The sequence below is a fragment of the Aristolochia californica genome, unplaced genomic scaffold (genome assembly GCF_029961685.1).
Source record: "Aristolochia californica isolate CCGP_79_NKW_82.1479 unplaced genomic scaffold, dmAriCali1.0.hap1 SCAF_1, whole genome shotgun sequence".
NCBI classification, from domain to species: domain Eukaryota; kingdom Viridiplantae; phylum Streptophyta; class Magnoliopsida; order Piperales; family Aristolochiaceae; genus Aristolochia; species Aristolochia californica.
In genome coordinates this window covers 739,624-756,776 of record NW_027181770.1, presented here as the reverse complement: position 1 = coordinate 756,776, position 17,153 = coordinate 739,624, and the positions used below count along the sequence as shown (strand labels likewise).

At 37.7% G+C, this 17,153-nt stretch overlaps 1 protein-coding gene across 2 annotated transcripts; it reads left to right on the top strand.

Annotated features, from left to right (window-relative positions):
• Positions 1-749: 749 nt before the first annotated feature.
• Positions 750-16,654, top strand: LOC137957777 (CLIP-associated protein-like). 2 transcript variants are annotated; one of them, XM_068805201.1, is made up of 21 exons: positions 750-1,307; positions 3,005-3,160; positions 3,263-3,325; positions 3,547-3,615; positions 3,779-3,947; positions 4,510-4,671; positions 5,377-5,474; positions 9,483-9,557; positions 9,645-9,713; positions 9,788-9,873; positions 9,950-10,067; positions 10,896-10,994; positions 11,095-11,455; positions 11,567-13,377; positions 13,500-13,601; positions 13,947-14,051; positions 14,154-14,228; positions 14,340-14,408; positions 14,551-14,619; positions 14,770-14,871; positions 15,464-16,654. In XM_068805201.1, the coding sequence occupies exons 1-21, from the start codon at positions 975-977 to the stop codon at positions 15,623-15,625; spliced, it is 4,353 nt and encodes a 1,450-aa protein (XP_068661302.1). In that variant the 5' UTR covers positions 750-974; the 3' UTR covers positions 15,626-16,654. The 2 variants fall into 2 exon arrangements, with proteins under 2 accessions (XP_068661302.1, XP_068661311.1); XM_068805210.1 differs by having other exon boundaries at positions 1,155-1,307; positions 3,034-3,160.
• The last annotated feature ends 499 nt before the right edge of the window (positions 16,655-17,153 follow it).

Genomic DNA, 17,153 nt, shown 5'->3' with positions numbered 1-17,153 from the left:
TTTACAGACTATCAACCGCGAATGGTCACATGTACGGACAGAAGTAAACCGCGTCGGCTACTTTTTAGCTAATGTTTGAAACTTTGCAAGTAAGAATCCATTAATGCGACACCCCGTTCTCTACCAGCGACACTGCGACAAGGACGGAGCAACTAATTCCTTCGGAAAATCTGCCCTTTCGCATCCAATTTACCCAATTGACACTGGCCCAAATGGCTACTTCCCCTTCTTAATGGCTACTTCCCCTTCTTTCTCTTAAATTGATCGTCTCAGGGAAGCAATTCAATTGTCGACTATCACTGGGGTGTCAGCTTTGCCAAAAGTAGATGTAAGGCGAGCAGCGATTTGGCGAATTTATTTTTTTTGGGTTTGGGAGTTTATGATTAATATAATTGTATATGTTATTGGTGCTTATTTGCTTCAACGGCAATCCAAATGCCGGACCCAAAGAGAAAAAACAAAGGCTTTTTCTTTTTTGATGAATTTCTATGTGGTGGCGTTTCTGTAATTGTGCGATTTGATTCTACACTGCAGCAAGGTGGGACTGCTTGTCCCGTGTTTATACTTCTTACCAGGGTCGGACGGATTTACCGGCCAGTGTGAAGGGCGCACTCGGGGACTGAAGAGTATCTGGCGCCCATCAGTGGTGTTCTCTCTGTAAAGTACCCTCAAATAGAATTAATTTACGGATTTGGGACGCACCTCGCTTCGCAGCGAGAAGGCAGTCATGGAAGTGGAATCAATAGTCTTCTCTGTCTCACAAACCAGTGGCACGGTCTCGTATATTTCTGGATAAATAGTGGTACTTTGTACTACTACCTTCCTACAGATATATTATCTCCTCCGTCGATCTAGCCCATCTTTTTCTCTCTCCCTCTCTCCCCTCTCACTGCAACAGATCCAAACCGACTGAGGCCGCAGTTGCTTGCCATTAGATCAGAAACCCTAGAGTTTAGTCGTCATCGCCTCCGACAATGGAGGAGGCACTGGAAATGGCGCGCGCGAAAGACACGAAGGAGCGAATGGCAGGAGTCGAACGCCTGCACCAGCTTCTTGAAGCTTCTAGGAAGAGTCTATCGTCGTCGGAGACTACTTCGCTGGTCGATTGTTGCTTAGATCTTCTCAAAGACAACAATTTTAGGGTTTCTCAAGGGGCGTTGCAGGCGCTTGCATCCGCGGCCGTGCTTTCGGGTGAGCATTTGAAGCTGCATTTCAACGCTCTTGTGCCAGCAGTTGTTGAGAGGCTGGGAGATGGGAAGCAGCCGGTGCGGGATGCAGCTCGTAGGTTGCTGCTCACGCTCATGGAGGTTGGCGATTCTGAAAATCCTTGTCTCGTTACTTGTTTTGTTGGCGTTTAGTTAAGATTTGAAATTCTTCTGCATTAGGATCTGATAGCTCTATTTCGTGATTCATTTCCGGGGTCTTTTGTGATGAATTTAGCGAATGGGAACTAGGAGTGTCTGCAATGTGCGATTATAGAGTAACCGTCAGCTATTTGGGATCCATGTAATGTAGTCGAGTAATCATCTGCGGGGTGCATTATATCTACTCTTGTGCACTTATAAGGATTTTAATAAAAAAATTATTGCTTATCAGCATTAGATTTGGCATTTGTTATTGGTTTTATATTAAAATGGTTTGACCTCTTCTTCTATTTTTAAAAATTTTCTAACATGTACCAAATCATTGATGAAAGCTGTTGGTTCTGGTTCTGAAATAAACTATGCGATTAAAATGTACTGAATATGCCATCTGATCATGTCCCAATTTGGTCATATTTTCTGCTAAATTTGCCAGTTGAGTCTACTTTGACGAGTTCATGTATCAGATACATTAGTTTCTTTGAGAAAGTATTAGATATATAAGTTCAATTTTACATTCCGGGCTTTTCTTGATAATTTTTTCTGTCATCCGCATGGAGATTAAATATATATTAACCCATCCGGATTAGAATTAAATGTGCAAGCCCTTTGGGTGGTTTTAGAAGTCAGGACTCTTCTTATGAATGTAGCATTGGGAGGGGAACTGATTCAGAATGGTATTTGCTAGTTACTGGTTAAATGTGTGAAACATTTGTAATGCTCTTTTTGGCAATTGTTCTACTTGATGACCGAGTAGATTGACTGCAGTGTATGACAGGTGGGAGAGTTGTGAGATGGTCTTCCTCTTGACACCCATTCTCTGTATCCTGAGTAATGGTGGAGCATGAGATAATTTGGGGAGAATGATCAGAGTTTCTTTTGTCTTAATGGGGAAATAGATTTTAGATTATTTGTGTGTCTGTGATACTGTCAAAAAGTGAGAAATAATGCTTCTCAAAAAAAAAAAAAAAAGGTGAGAAATCAACACTGAGTTTTGAGGGTTTACTAAAAAAAACAGTGAGTTTTGGCCTAATCTTTCTTTACTTTTTGAGTCAATTAAGCTGGATATGTGGTTGCTTTATGATATTTGTGGTTTTATGTGCTGCTGCTTTATTTGTGTTTTTTTTCTCCCTCTTTTTTGTGAACTTGTTGACTTGCTAATTAATTTTAAAAACTGGTATTGTAAGATTTTGGTTTTGTCTTTCTCTTCAGAGTTCTTCTACTATGATAATTTTAGACCATATTCAGAAATATTTCTGTTTTTGAAGGGATGTGATTGTGATTCCAAGTCAGTCTAACACACAGCTGAAGCAAATGTTAAAATGAAATCTTTCTTTGTTTCCTGACTGTTGACTTTAAGCCTAAACCAATGTGGATATTCTCCCTTATACATTGAGAAGTGAAACATATGTACAACTCTGGACTAATGCACTGTATTTTTTTTTAAATTACGAATGCTTCACCTCATGCATGGGCCTAGATTGACTTTTTAAATGATCGAAAACATAGACATGGTACAAAGCAAACATAAAATTCAAAAATGGGCTTGGGTGACACTATTCTTCCACTGGCTGCTCTCACTCTCAGCACATGTACAACTATAGATTAGTGGAATTTTTTAAATACGGACACTTTTGAATCAGGTTTCTTCCCCAACAATTATTGTTGAAAGAGCTGGAAGTTATGCATGGACTCACAAGAGCTGGAGAGTCCGTGAAGAGTTTGCCCGGACTGTTACATCAGCAATTGGTCTATTTGCATCAACAGAGTTGACTCTTCAGCGTGTGCTTCTTCCTCCTGTATGTCTAATTTCATGTACTGCTCTTGGGAAGTCATTATCCTGGCTTTTGATTCTCCCTGGTCTTTTTTCTGTTTTAATTTTGTTTTACTTTCATTGTCAGGTTCTGCAGTTGTTGAATGACTCCAATCATGGAGTCAGGGAAGCAGCTATCTTGTGCATTGAGGTATTTATAACTGTGCTCCTTCTAACACATTTAATAAGTCTCCTTCTTGAGTTGAACAAGTGTAACAGATGTCATCAATGGCAGAATCAACGGAGAATTTTATTTTTACGATTGAGATATGAAATTTAAATAAGAATCCTTTTATGTATCCACTTCAAAGATTTTATGTTTTTCTAGAATCTCTCACTCAGTGAGATTGATGTTTCCTTGTCTGTTACCAGGAAATGTATACACAAGTTGGTTCTCAATTCCGTGATGAGCTGCAACGCCATCACCTTCCTTCTTCTTTGGTTTGTATCCCCTCATGCTGAATGTACTTCTGTTACATCACCAACTGTGTCTTTTTAATGAATAAAATCTTAACAACAATTTCCATACAGTTATCTGTCCGGTGTTTCAACTTTTTTGAGAGCTTAGGTTTCTGTGGATTTTGGGTGGTTGTTTGATTTGCAGTTGAAAGAAATAAATTTTAGGTTAGAGAAGATTGAACCAAAGGCTTGCTCTTCTGATGGTCTTGCAAGTAATTTTGGCCATGCGGAAATGAAGCCTACCACTATTTCATCTCACAATCATAAAAGAAATAGTCCCAAGAGCTCCGCACGTGAAACTTCTCTGCCTGGAGGTTAGTGATGCTACTGCTGCTCAGGCACTATGGTTTTGGTAGTAGTTTGGTCTTAATGTCTCATTTGCGTAGTCATCACTGGGTTTTGAAACTCATTTAAAAAAAATAGATAGATGTAAATTTTAATTTTTGGGAGAATAATTTCTGGCACCTAAAATCCTTTTTTTATAAAATATATTTTATTAAAAAAAATAAAATATGGTTTATCAACAAGCTCCTGTTGTTTATGCATGGGGTGGTGAAATATTTTCATGTTCAACTTTTTTGACCTTATCTTCTTATAAAATGCACTGGGTTGTAATTAAAGAGTAATCTTGTTTGCAAGATTTCTTCGAAGTTCCTTTTGGAATTTGGGTTGCTTGTGCTACATGCATCTCTTATAATACTGAATTTGCATGTGCCTTTGCAATGGTGTTGTAAAATGGGGAACATGATCTTTGATTTTTTTTCTTTTTCACAAATTCATCAAATTTTAACTTCTTTTGTTTCCTTTTTATTGTTTCCCTTCTTCATGAGTATCATGTGATGAAGCTGATGGTGTATAACTTGTTTGCAAATGTAGGAGAAAGTGATGTTACAGAAAAACCTGTTGACCCTGTCAAAGTGTACTCGGAGAAGGAATTGATTCGAGAGATTGAGAAGATTGGAGCTACCCTTGTGCCAGAAAAAGATTGGTCAGTTAGGATAGCGGCCATGCAGAGAGTTGAAGGCCTCGTGTTTGGAGGTATGAATTGACTCTATGCTCTTGTAAAGTAGACCTAAATGAACCGTCTTCTATTTTTCAGTTGTCATTGACATGTTATTCTTTTTTTATGAAGTTGTAAAATGACTGATTGATTCCTTTGCATTTGTGTTTGTTAGAGTGTGACAGGAGGGTTTTACATAATAATAGTGTCAATATTGTTATAATTTTTTTAAAGCTTCTTAAATAGCGTCTATGGTTTGCACTGTTTCAAAATTTTTATTAGGTTGTTGGCTTGGTTGTCACTGTTTTATTGCTAGGTTAGAATGGGTTGTCTGAGAGAACAGCTTCAGTTGGCATGGTTGGGACTATTTGAACTCGGCTCTAGAAAATTGGCCAATATGTTGGAATTTAAATTTTGACTCTTGCATGTTGTATTTTTTTATTTTTTTTGTTACTCTACTTCGTATACTTTTTTTGAGCCAGAACAGAAACTGTCTTGCAGATTTTATACAGTTTCGCTTGTGTTTTTAATGTGATGCTTAATGGCAGATCTTCTAACTTGATATGGTTCATCTGTTAAAGAAAAAGTTAGAGCAAAATTAAGCATGCTGTTGCATTTTTAAAGTGGGATCATAGATAATGAATGGTGTTTATATGTTATTTAGAATATACTTAATTTTTTCCTGAATTTTTACCTGCTTTTCTGCTTGAGAACATTGTTTGATAATTATAATTTTTTGTCAGGTGCTACTGAGTATCCATCGTTTCCAACCCTTTTAAAGCAACTTGTTCCTCCTCTAACCTCTCAGCTGTCAGATCGTCGTTCAAGCATCGTAAAACAGGTTAGTTTTGGGAATAATTTATAGTAATCTTCCTTTCATTCATTTATACTTTTACTTAAGATTCTTTGGTAGGTGCAGAAAATAAAGTCTATTTCTTATAGCCACATTTTTTCTAAAAAAAAAAAGAGACTATTTCTTGATATTGGTTATTAGCATTTTTTTTTCTTTTCCTATGTTGGATCATGATGATTTTATTAAGAAGAAGGAAATGTACCATCCCACTGAAAAAGAAAACTGAGGGGCCAAGTATGACATCAAGAAAAGAAAACAGAAAATGACTGAAGACAGTGAAAACTTGCTGCTCAGCTTCACTTTTGGCTAAATAATCAGCACCAAAGCTAGCTATTTTTATTTATTTAATTATTTACATTTGAAGCAATGAAAAGATTTATTTCTAAGATCAGGCATTTCCAATAGTTGGCAAATCACTTTTGATGATTGCATTGGCTTCTGTTCACTGAGCATTTGGAGAATGTAACAGAAGAGCGTTTTATACCTTCTAGTTCTATTTGCAGTGTCATTGAGAGCATTCTTCATTCAATTCTCACTTGGGCAGCACCATGAGGGGTCCACCTCATCTACAAAGTTTTTCATATGCAATGGCAACTCAATACCAGTTAAAGAGAGCAATTTTTACCCCCTGTTTCTTCTTGGAATCCCCTTCCCCTACAAAACAAGCTGAGCACCCCTGCAGATTGGGCATTTCTTTGATGAGATTATGGTGGTTTGCTCATCTTTTCCATCATAGGCAGTATGTCTTCTGCTTATAATGTGTATTCTGGCCTTATCGGAGTTGTGACTTGTCTGAAGTGGAAGCTCTGGCACTCCTTACTTGTCTGAAGTGGAAGCTCTGGCACTCCTTACTTGTCTGAAGTGGAAGCTCTAGCACTCCTTGATGGGATTAGACAGTTTGCTCAAGCTTTTTCTGGTATGTTAATCGTTAGAGATTCAGCATACGTGATAAGTTGGATGGCCAAAAAAGCCTTTCAGCCTTGGTGTCTAGGCTGGACATTGCGACTTAAAGGTGCAAATAAACAGAAGCTTGGACATAGGGCCTGAGAAATTCTCAGAGAAATGACAGAACCCTTGAAAGGACGACAGCATGCTCTGTCACCAGGGTAACACATGAACCGGCTGGTCCTGGAATAATAGGACTGATCCCATAGCATTTCTGATTATACCTCCAACTCCAGTAGGACCACGGTCACTAAAGGAGCTGCCATCAAAGTTTAAGTTTGGCTTCTGCTGGCTGGGGAAGGGGGAGCCATGGGGAAGAATTTTGTGAAGAGTGATTTCTGAAAGTATTAATAGCTTTCTAGTGCTTATGAATGACTGAGCTGGGAAATAGAGGTCTGCATTTGATTATATTTGCTCATTTCATAATGTTGCAAATAATTGACTCAGTGATGCTGCCCATTGATTTGGTTGCTGATTTTATTGTTCTTTTGATATGTTCCTTCCAGATACCTAAGAAGTATTTTTGAGAGACTTCATAAAAAAGAATGAGAAAGGGATTTAATTAATAATAGAAAAGTTCCAAAGAGACTCTTGTGTAGAAAAGTAAAGAATAAAGAAGGTAAAGATTGAAGAATAACAAACTAACATATTTAAAAAAAATAGCAAACTAAAAATAAAGAGGGGGGGGGGGGGGGGGGGGGGGGGGGGTGGTTAGTCAACTTGAAGGGTAAGATGAAGATCAGCCGTTCATCAGTTTACGTCGTTAGTGGAGCGCCAGACTTTATGTCATCTGGATGTTGGAGATGAAGTGGAACATCATCTCCACTTTATAAAAAATGGAATCTGCTTTCCGACCCTGTTTTGCCAATCATCCGGATGAAGGAAACGTGGGGGTTCGAACCCTCGACGTTTATTTTTTTTCCCCTCTCTCTCTCTCTCTCTCTCTCTTCTCATTTTCATTTTTTTCTCACTCTCTCCCGCACCCCCTCTCTCGTCTCGCTGCGCCCACGACGTCTATTCTCCGTCTCTTCTCTCGGACTCTCCTCTCTGGCCTCCATCTCTGCTCCCTCTCTTCTCCGGCCTTCGTCTCTCGATTTTCTCTCGGACTAGCCCTCTCTCCCGCACCCCCTCTCTTGTCTCCGTGCCTCCCTCTCTTCTCTCGGACTCGCTCTCCGTTTTTCTCTCTCGCTTCTCCCTCTCTCTTATCCCTCTCAGCCTCCCTTTCATCTCTCTCTTCTCCCTTTCAGCCTCCCACTCCTTTCTCTCTCTCACTATTCTCTTTTCCCCCAAAATACCTTCCGATTTCGTTTGATTTCCCCCATTTCCCCATTCCGATTTTGTTAAATTTTATTAATATATTAAACTTCATATTTAAGTCTCTGGTAAATAAAATATAATTAAAGTATGCATTTGATTAATTAATTATTTTTAATTTTTTCAAAATATATTATTAATTAATACCATGTAAAAAATCCATCTTATGTTATTGATATAATACTTTTTTTATTTATTAATCATATTTAATTTTTATTTACTCTATTGTATTAGTGATTTAATAGTGGTAATTAAAATATTGTTAATTCAAGCACGTGGTTTAATCAACTCATTTTTATAATTAATAAAATCAATGGTTTTAAATTTAATGGAAAAATATTTTTAATTAATAATATGTAAAACTATATAGTGTGTTGAAGTTAGTATTTGATAGATTTTTCCTGTTTAATCATGACCTTTTTATGTTAAAGAATACCATATATTATCAATAAATTAATAGCTAAATGTATTATATTCGTTTATGTTATTTTTAACGCTATTTTTTTTTATGATTAGTCATGTGCACAGTTAATTGACTCACGTAGTTACTGTATTAATGTACAATAGACAGTAATCTTTAACTAATATAATATATAATTAAATTAATTAGTACGCTAATATATTTTAGTTATACATTAAATTAGTTATTCGTGTAGGAATAATGTTCATTTTACCTAATTTAATGTTTAAGTATTATATTATAATTAAGTATATTTTTCAAGTTACTAATTCTTTTATTTTTTGCGTTTTCCTCATTTGGGGGCACTAACACTGGAAATTGTTTTCCAGTGGACATGAACTTGTCCACACTAACACCCATTTCGAAGATGAAGTTCATGTAGATGCATGAAATGAAGATGAAGATCAAATTTTATGTTAGTTGACTAACCCCTAAAAAGAAATAACTCTACATGAAGGGTAGTGGATGCTCTGGGGGTTGTGACTCCAGGAGATGGTTCATGGTTAAAGATGTACTTGAATCCTCAATTTTATTCTCATTATTTTGCTCGGGGAGGCTCCATAGAAACTTATTTTTGTAACCTTTGCCTTGAATCAGCTGGATTTCTGATGTATAAACAGGGGTTCATACAAGTTGGGATTGGGCTGGGTTTTTGAAACCCCACTCTGTCCCACAGACCAGTCTGTGCAAAAGCCTATGACTGGGTTGAAAATCCATTCCTGTTTCCGTTTCCAAACTCTCCTAACCCCATGTCTGTGTCGTCTCTGCATCCTCGCTATGGCCCATTCCTGGAATCCTAATTTTTTTTTCTCCCCTTGAACATTTCTCTAAATAACTATCTTTATATTTTTGTTATAATGATCTTTTTCTTAAAAGGTAAGGGTATAAAGGACAAACCTTTCTAAAATAAAATTTCATGTCTCTTCTAAAAAATTCAGGAGCTATATGGTAATAAGATCCTGCAGTTGAGTTGGGGAAAACCCATCCCTTTCTTGAACCTTGGGGGTTTTTAACTGAACCTGTCCTTGCTCTGTGGGGTGAGTGTGGGATTTGATATATAACCTGCATCCATTTAATAAAACCATTTAAAAAACATATAATAACAGTCTGAGTGAAATTATGTTCAACTGATTTAATTTCATTCATGAATTTTGGTTTAGAATAAGCTGATTTCACTTCTTAGGGCTGACCTAAATTGCACATATTCTCCTGTTTCCTTGATAATGAATTGAATGTAGTTCCTTGGTATTGCTAATATAATGGTTTTCTCCCTTTAGGCTTGCCATTTGTTGAATTTATTGTCGAAGGAACTTCTTGGAGACTTTGAAGCATGTGCTGAGATGTTTATCCCGGTGAGATGATTGTTTTCTTTCTTTATGTTGTCCAATCTGGTTAGTTTCTTTGGACTTCCTCATTTTTCTTTCAGTTAACTATTTCAGGTGCTTTTCAAGCTGGTTGTGATAACCGTTCTTGTAATTGCAGAATCTGCTGATAACTGCATAAAAACGGTATGCCTCGTGGCGCTTATGAGTTAATTATTTTTACTTTTATACCTGTACCTTAATGCCTTATTGCTCTCCAGATGCTACGCAATTGCAAAGTTGCCCGTGTACTTCCTCGGATTGCGGAGAGTGCAAAAAATGATCGTAATGCTGTCCTTCGTGCTAGGTATATGGTAAAAGCATTCCTGAATGGTTTCTTTGAATTAAGCCTGTACTCACATAACTTTTCTTTTTCATAACAGATGTTGTGAATATACCCTTTTGATACTAGAATACTGGGCTGATGCACCTGAGATACAACGATCAGCTGATATATATGAAGATCTTATAAGATGCTGTGTTGCAGATGCAATGAGTGAGGTATAGCTTTCTCTGGTCTGCTTACTAGGATTACCTGAAGGTTCTGAAATGCCAGGTGTAGCAGTTTTTAAATATCTTTTTTTTTTTAATCCGTACACAGCTCTATTGTCTTAGAAGCTTTTGACAGTAGCAGAAGTGCCATTATAATCATGTTCTTGAACCAAGGGCCATTATGGACTACTTACACCATATGTGGGCCTGCACCGAAACTATTTACTCGTAGAGCCACAAAAGAGGGCCTACACCTAAATTGCCTACTCCTAAATTATCCACTTGTAGAACCACAAAAAGAGGGTCTACACGTGAGGGGGAGTGTTAAGGAATAGTCCCACATAGATTAGTGAGTACAAAGATCTTGAGTTTATTAGTTGGTAAAGAGGTTTCCTATGTTGACTAGTCATTTTGGGATAAGCCCTTGGACCCAATTTAACATTTATCAGTGCCATGAGTTCACCTAGCATAGCCTTTTATCTCTATTGAAATACCAGAGTGAATGACATGCACTGTTTCTTCTTTACATACAGATTGGACATTCATTCTACAACTGTTGCTTGGATTCTCTCATTTCTATTTGGTTCTCATTGATATATATTCTTTTTAAAAAAAAAATTAAATGAGTACTGATGCTTTCCTTTTATCGGTATTGGCCTTCTTTTGTTGTTTTCTAATTGCCCGTGCCGAAGCCTCTGTTCATTTGCACCTGCAGTTCAAAGAAGTACCCACACGTTTCTTTGCATATACATGTTGCAAGGAAGTTATTCTTATATGAGACATTGCATATTTTGTCTTTGTATGTTGCTAATGTATTCTAACTGCCCAAGAGAACAGGTACGTTCAACTGCAAGAACTTGCTACCGTATGTTCACAAAGACATGGCCAGAACGTTCAAAGCGCTTATTTTTGTCCTTTGATCCTGTCATACAGAGGGTATCTTTCTTTTTTCTTCTCTCATGTTTTGAGCATATTTTTTCTTCATGCCTTCTTGGTTTGTTGCTACTCTTGTTTAACAAGGCGGGTCACTGAACAGTTAATAAATGAAGAAGATGGTGGTATTCACCGAAGATATGCTTCTCCTTCCCTTCGTGAGAGGGGTGTGCAGCAATCCCGTAGTCAGTCTCAAGCACCCACTTCAAATATACATGGATACGGTACTTCTGCTATTGTTGCAATGGACAGGAGTGCCACTCTACCCTCAGGGACTTCTGTCTCATCTGGCAGTGTGCTTCTTTCACAATCAAAACAAGTCAGTAAAGGCTCAGAAAGAAGCCTTGAAAGTGTTCTGCATGCCAGCAAACAGAAGGTTACAGCTATTGAAAGCATGTTAAGAGGTCTAAACATGTCTGACAAGCTCAACACTTCAGCAGCTCGCTCCACTAGTTTGGATCTAGGTATTTGTTGGATCCAAATTGAGTTCAATTTTTCCTATGTCAAAAGATAATTTCATGTATTTGCGTCAGCTTCAGAACTGCTAAACATTTCCTTTATTGCCCCTAGTGCAGGAGTTGACCCTCCATCAGCTCGTGACCCCCCTTTTCCTCCGGCTGTTCCTGCTATGGAGCATCTCACATTGCACACTTCAATTATATCTGATTCTGCTACTGCTAAGAGTAGCTCTCGCATAAATGGAGGTTCAACTATATCTGATTTCAGTACTTCTCATATCCAATCCTCCAAAGATCATGGTAAATTATCTTACCTTGGTGGATTGATCACTGAGCCCATTTCAGGCCTTGCATTGTCTCATACAGCCAAACGATCCACGGAAAGGCTACAAGATGTAACTTCTATGGAAGAAAACATGGAGATGAGGTTGGCAAGGCGGTTTCCCAACATGCACACAGATAGGCAATACATGGACACCTCTTATAAGGATGCAACATATAGAGATTCTCAAAGCAACTACATACCAAATTTCCAAAGGCCACTTTTGAGGAAAAATGTAACTGGAAGGTCTACTACCAGTAGGAATAGTTTTGATGATAATCAATTCTTTGTTGGTGAAAGTCCTGGCTACGTTGATGGTCCTGCTTCCCTCAGTGATGCTCTGACTGAGGGGTTAAGTTCTACTTCTGATTGGTCTGCTCGGGTTTCTGCATTTAACTATCTCCGAAATTTGCTGCAACAAGGGCCAAAAGGTGTTCAAGAAGTTATTCAGAGTTTTGAAAAGGTCATGAAACTCTTTTTCCAGCATTTGGATGATCCTCACCACAAAGTGGCACAGGCTGCTCTTTCAACCCTTGCCGAGTTGATTCCAGCTTGTAGGAAGCCTTTTGAAAGTTATCTAGAGAGGATTTTGCCCCATGTTTTCTCTAGGCTAATTGACCCTAAGGAGTTGGTGAGGCAGCCGAGTGCGGCAACCTTGGAAACTGTCAGTAAGACTTATGGTATCGATTCTCTTCTTGCTGCTTTACTCCGTTCGTTGGATGAACAAAGGTCACCCAAAGCTAAACTGGCTGTCATTGAATTTTCTATCAATTCTTTTAACAAACATGCAATGAACTCAGATGGTGCTGCTAACTATGGCTTGCTGAAGTTGTGGCTTTCAAAGTTAACGCCTTTGGTCCATGATAAAAACACCAAATTGAAAGAAGCAGCCATCACATGCATCATATCGGTTTACTCTTATTTTGACTCTGTGTCTGTCTTAAATTTTATTCTTAGTTTATCTGTTGAAGAACAAAATTCTCTCAGACGTGCTCTGAAGCAGAAAACCCCTCGTATAGAAGTTGATCTCATGAATTTTCTGCAAAATAAGAAAGAACGCCAACGATCAAAATCATCTTATGACCAATCAGATGTTGTTGGGACCTCTTCTGAAGAAGGATATGTGGGAATTTCCAAGAAAAATAACTTTCTTGGAAGATATTCAGCTGGATCTATAGATAGTGATGGTGGTAGGAAGTGGAACTCTATGCAAGAATCAGCCCACATTAGTGGTTCAATTGGTCAGATGGCATCTGAAGAGACACAGGAGAACTCATATCAGAATTTTGATGCTGGATCTGTCCCTGAGATTGTTGGTGCTACAAGTAAAGACTTTAAGTACAATGTGAGCAGTACAGCAGATAATGCCGGTCCTGGGATTGGCCATCCTGAAAATGTGGATCAGGGAATAGAAATAGAAAGTACTTTATCAACACCTCGTCTGAATGTAAATGGCCTGGTGCATTCTGATGGGCAAGGAACCAATGGATTGAAGGTCAGCAATGATGGGTATGCGAATATGGAAACCATTCACAAGAAGCTTTCTGCAATCAAAACTGGTTCAATGGCCGACTGTGGTCTGAGCATCCCTCAACTTCTTCACCAGGTGAGATAATGTAGTTAATGAGAAGAATTGGTGGTCTTCTGGGTATCTATGGAAGCATTCATCAATGATTTAGCCTTCTTAATATGTGACAGACCTATGTTTTTTCGTGTATTTGTTTCTAGATTTGCAACATCAGTGATGAGAACTCAACAAGCAATAAACGTGGAGCGCTTCAGCAACTGGTTGGGGCATCTGTAGCTAATGATGAGTCTGTATGGACCAAGGTGTGCTAGTGTTCATAGTATTTAATACATTTTCTATCTTATGCGATCACTATCTAATGTGTCGTATATTTTGCTCAGCTTTATTAATAAAAAATATATTGCGTTTTTCAACAAAAAAAAATCTTTCATTTGTGCTAGGGACAAAACTTTAAATGTTTTTCAACAGTCTGACAATGTCATAATATTATTGTTACAGTTTGGAGCAGTAAGTCTCCTAATATGAACCTGTAGTAGCTTGTGCTATCTTTTGTTTGATAAGTCATAGTAGATGATGGTGAATTGTCAGATGGGGAAATGTTCTGTTCAAATTTGTTTGGTGACTGTATTTTGTTTGTTATTTTGCAGTACTTCAATCAAATCCTAACTGCTGTCCTCGAGGTATTGGATGATCCAGAGGCTTCCACCAGGGAGCTTGTGTTGTCATTGATACTTGAGATGCTTAATTATCAGGTCAGTGAAACATTCTTCTATTTGTAAGATCTCTTGCTCTAGTTTGAAGTAGTCGTGGATTTTTTTTTTTTTTGGTGAAACCAACATTCGTCTCCCTCTCAGAAATATGCTATGGAAGATTCTGTTGAGATTGTTATCGAGAAACTGCTCCACGCTAGTAAGGATACAGTTGCCAAGGTATTGGAGCTTCAAAGGCTGATAAAAGTTGTTACTTTAGATTTTTTTGCTAGATGATCTCTATTTTTCTTGTGTATTCTCATCATTTTTCAAAAAAATTATTGTATACAGGTTTCAAATGAAGCAGACCACTGTCTGACTGTTGTATTATCTCAGTATGATCCTTATAGATGTCTTACTGTAAGATACTTCATTTTGTTAACACTTACTGTTATCCAAGTAATTGTCAAGTTTTTTTTTTTTTTAAAAGGTGTGTATAGACAAGTAATTGTGAAGTTACTGCGAAAGTTATTGAAATCCTGTGTTCCCGCTGATTTTACAGGTCATAGCGCCATTATTAGTCAGTGAAGATGAGAAAACCCTTGTGACTTGCATTAATTGTTTGACAAAGGTATTCCATCAGTAAAATTTTATTTATTAGGTTTATAGTGCTGCATACAAGTAGAGATCCCTAATCTTTAGTGCCAGGCCTGGAATTGTCTAGCAAATGGTGTTACTGTCAAGTTTCCAGAGGTGCTGATGGATTTATTTGTTTTATCAGCTGGTAGGCCGCCTTTCTCAAAAGGAGCTTATGGCTCAGCTGCCTTCATTTCTTCCTGCTCTTTTTGATGCATTTGGCAATCAGAGTGCTGATGTTCGCAAGGTGAGACACTGTGACTTTTGATATTTGCTGGTGTTGCACTTCACTTAAATGGAACTTTGTTTTTTTTTTCTTCAAACTGTCATAAACAGAATTTTGTAGGTTACTTTATTTGGCAATATGAGGATGTTACCCTGTAAACACATGATTTTGTCTCAATATGCATATTTTTTCATCCTTTCCATGCATGAAAAGATAATTTCCACATAGTTTCCTTGCATTATATTGCATTATGTGTGAGAACCATGCAGTGATGTGAATTAGTAAATTAATGCCTACTTTTATTGCAGTACCCACTGATTCACATCCGATGGTAAATTATCAAACACAGAGAAAAATGTTATAGGCATCCTCCTACCAGAGACTTCTATTTGTGCCTCTGTTCTGTTGCGCCCCCCCCCCCCCCCCCCCCCCCCCCCCTTTTTTTTTTTTGCTTGGTTTTTGGTGATGTTTTTCTTGTTTTGTTGTCCCACAAATTGGCTTTGCCACCATTTCTTGGAAACCAAAATTTAGTACATGCACCAAAATTTCATATTAGCAGGTTTAGGTCATCCTTCCTCCGGACTTACCAGGGATGTCTTTTGCTGTGATACAGACTGTCGTCTTCTGTTTGGTGGATATCTATATCATGCTTGGTAAAGCTTTTCTGCCATATTTAGAGGGGCTTAACAGCACACAGTTGCGGCTGGTAACTATATATGCAAACCGGATATCTCAAGCAAGGTCAGGTACTGCAATTGATGCTAACCATGCTTAGGTAATTGTTTTGTTGTTCTCGTCAATGTTTGGTTTATTGGTGTATTGGTGGTTGTTCATTCTGCTGTGCATTTGTATAGTGTGTGAAATGCGGTTTTGGAGTTGGTTTGGATTTGGGTGGGTGGTTTTTGTTGTAGAGACCAAAATTGTGAAAATTTAATTATTCTCATTGAGTGAGAAACGAGTGCTGCAGTTCTGGAGCTTGTAATAGAAATAATTGTGCTCTGAACGCTATCAAACACCTCCCATGCGCAATCCTATTTGTCGAATATAATACAGGGATCTGATACTGAGAGAAAAGAGACGGTTTTGGCGTTTGGCCCTGATGTGGCCAATCACAGGTAGAGAGATGAGACACTGCGTCACTGGCAGTGACTGAAGAAACATGCCCAGGAGTGGAAGCCAGTGGATAATGGAACGGGAATTGGAGGAACTGCATTTGATTCTGTCTCACTTAGATGGCCAAAGTGTGGCAACCAATAAAATTGTAGGGAATCAAAACTATCGAGAAGTCAAAAAGGATTGCTGCACTGTCGGACAATTTTTAATGGCACGAGTATGACTGTTGAGAAAACTGTGCTCCAACAAAGTACAAGCCCCTGAATGCTGTCTATGACGCTTTGAGGCAGTTCGGAAGATGGACTAGTTACTTTCTTCTCTGCCTCTGCGAATGTGAGTTCCACAGAGACAAAAATGGCATCTAAATTGATCTTGCTTTTTGCAGTCTGTGTTTATAGTGAACGCAAAGGTGCATGTCATTGTCAAAAGTAACAACTCTTTTAATTCTTAGAGCGTAGTCTATATGCAACGTTTTTCCGCAGGCTGAGGACAGGACAGTACGAGGCAGGGGCATCGGAAATCCCGCCTTGTTCGGTTATCCCATCCCTTGTAATGCTCGGATGTATGTCAATGGTGATTTTTGTACCTTACATGAAAAACCCACTTTTGTAAAACAGTGACTCATCAATAGAACAAGAAGCCCGAAATATGAAATGTAGTTTCTATTATATTTTTGGTATAACATGCAATAGTGGGTATATTACATATCGTGTGTTTAGATTTTGCTTTGGTGATATGATCCATTGGATAATATCCAGATTCAGATACTATAAACTTTTGAAAACCTTAACCTTAAATTGGAAGAAAAAATATAGTAAAAAATAAAATTATATTAATAACTAATATTTAAGAACTCTTATTATATAACTGCAATCAAAGAGTAATATTTATATCACACATTTCTTCTTTGTCTATTCATTTAAAAAATATTACTTACTATTATCGAATTTATAGAAGTTTAGCATTTACATAATTTACTAGATTTGAATCTCTTTTGATAACATAATTATTAAGTTTCACTATATTTTTTATATTATTCCAAATTTTAGATTTGGATAGAATTAGGGTGACAACAATGTTATTATAAAACTGATACTTTAGACGATGTCATAATTATAAAAATAAAAATAAAGAAATAAATTCGATTGGTGGGTCCAACTATAAACTCACCAAAAACATCCGCGGTAAAA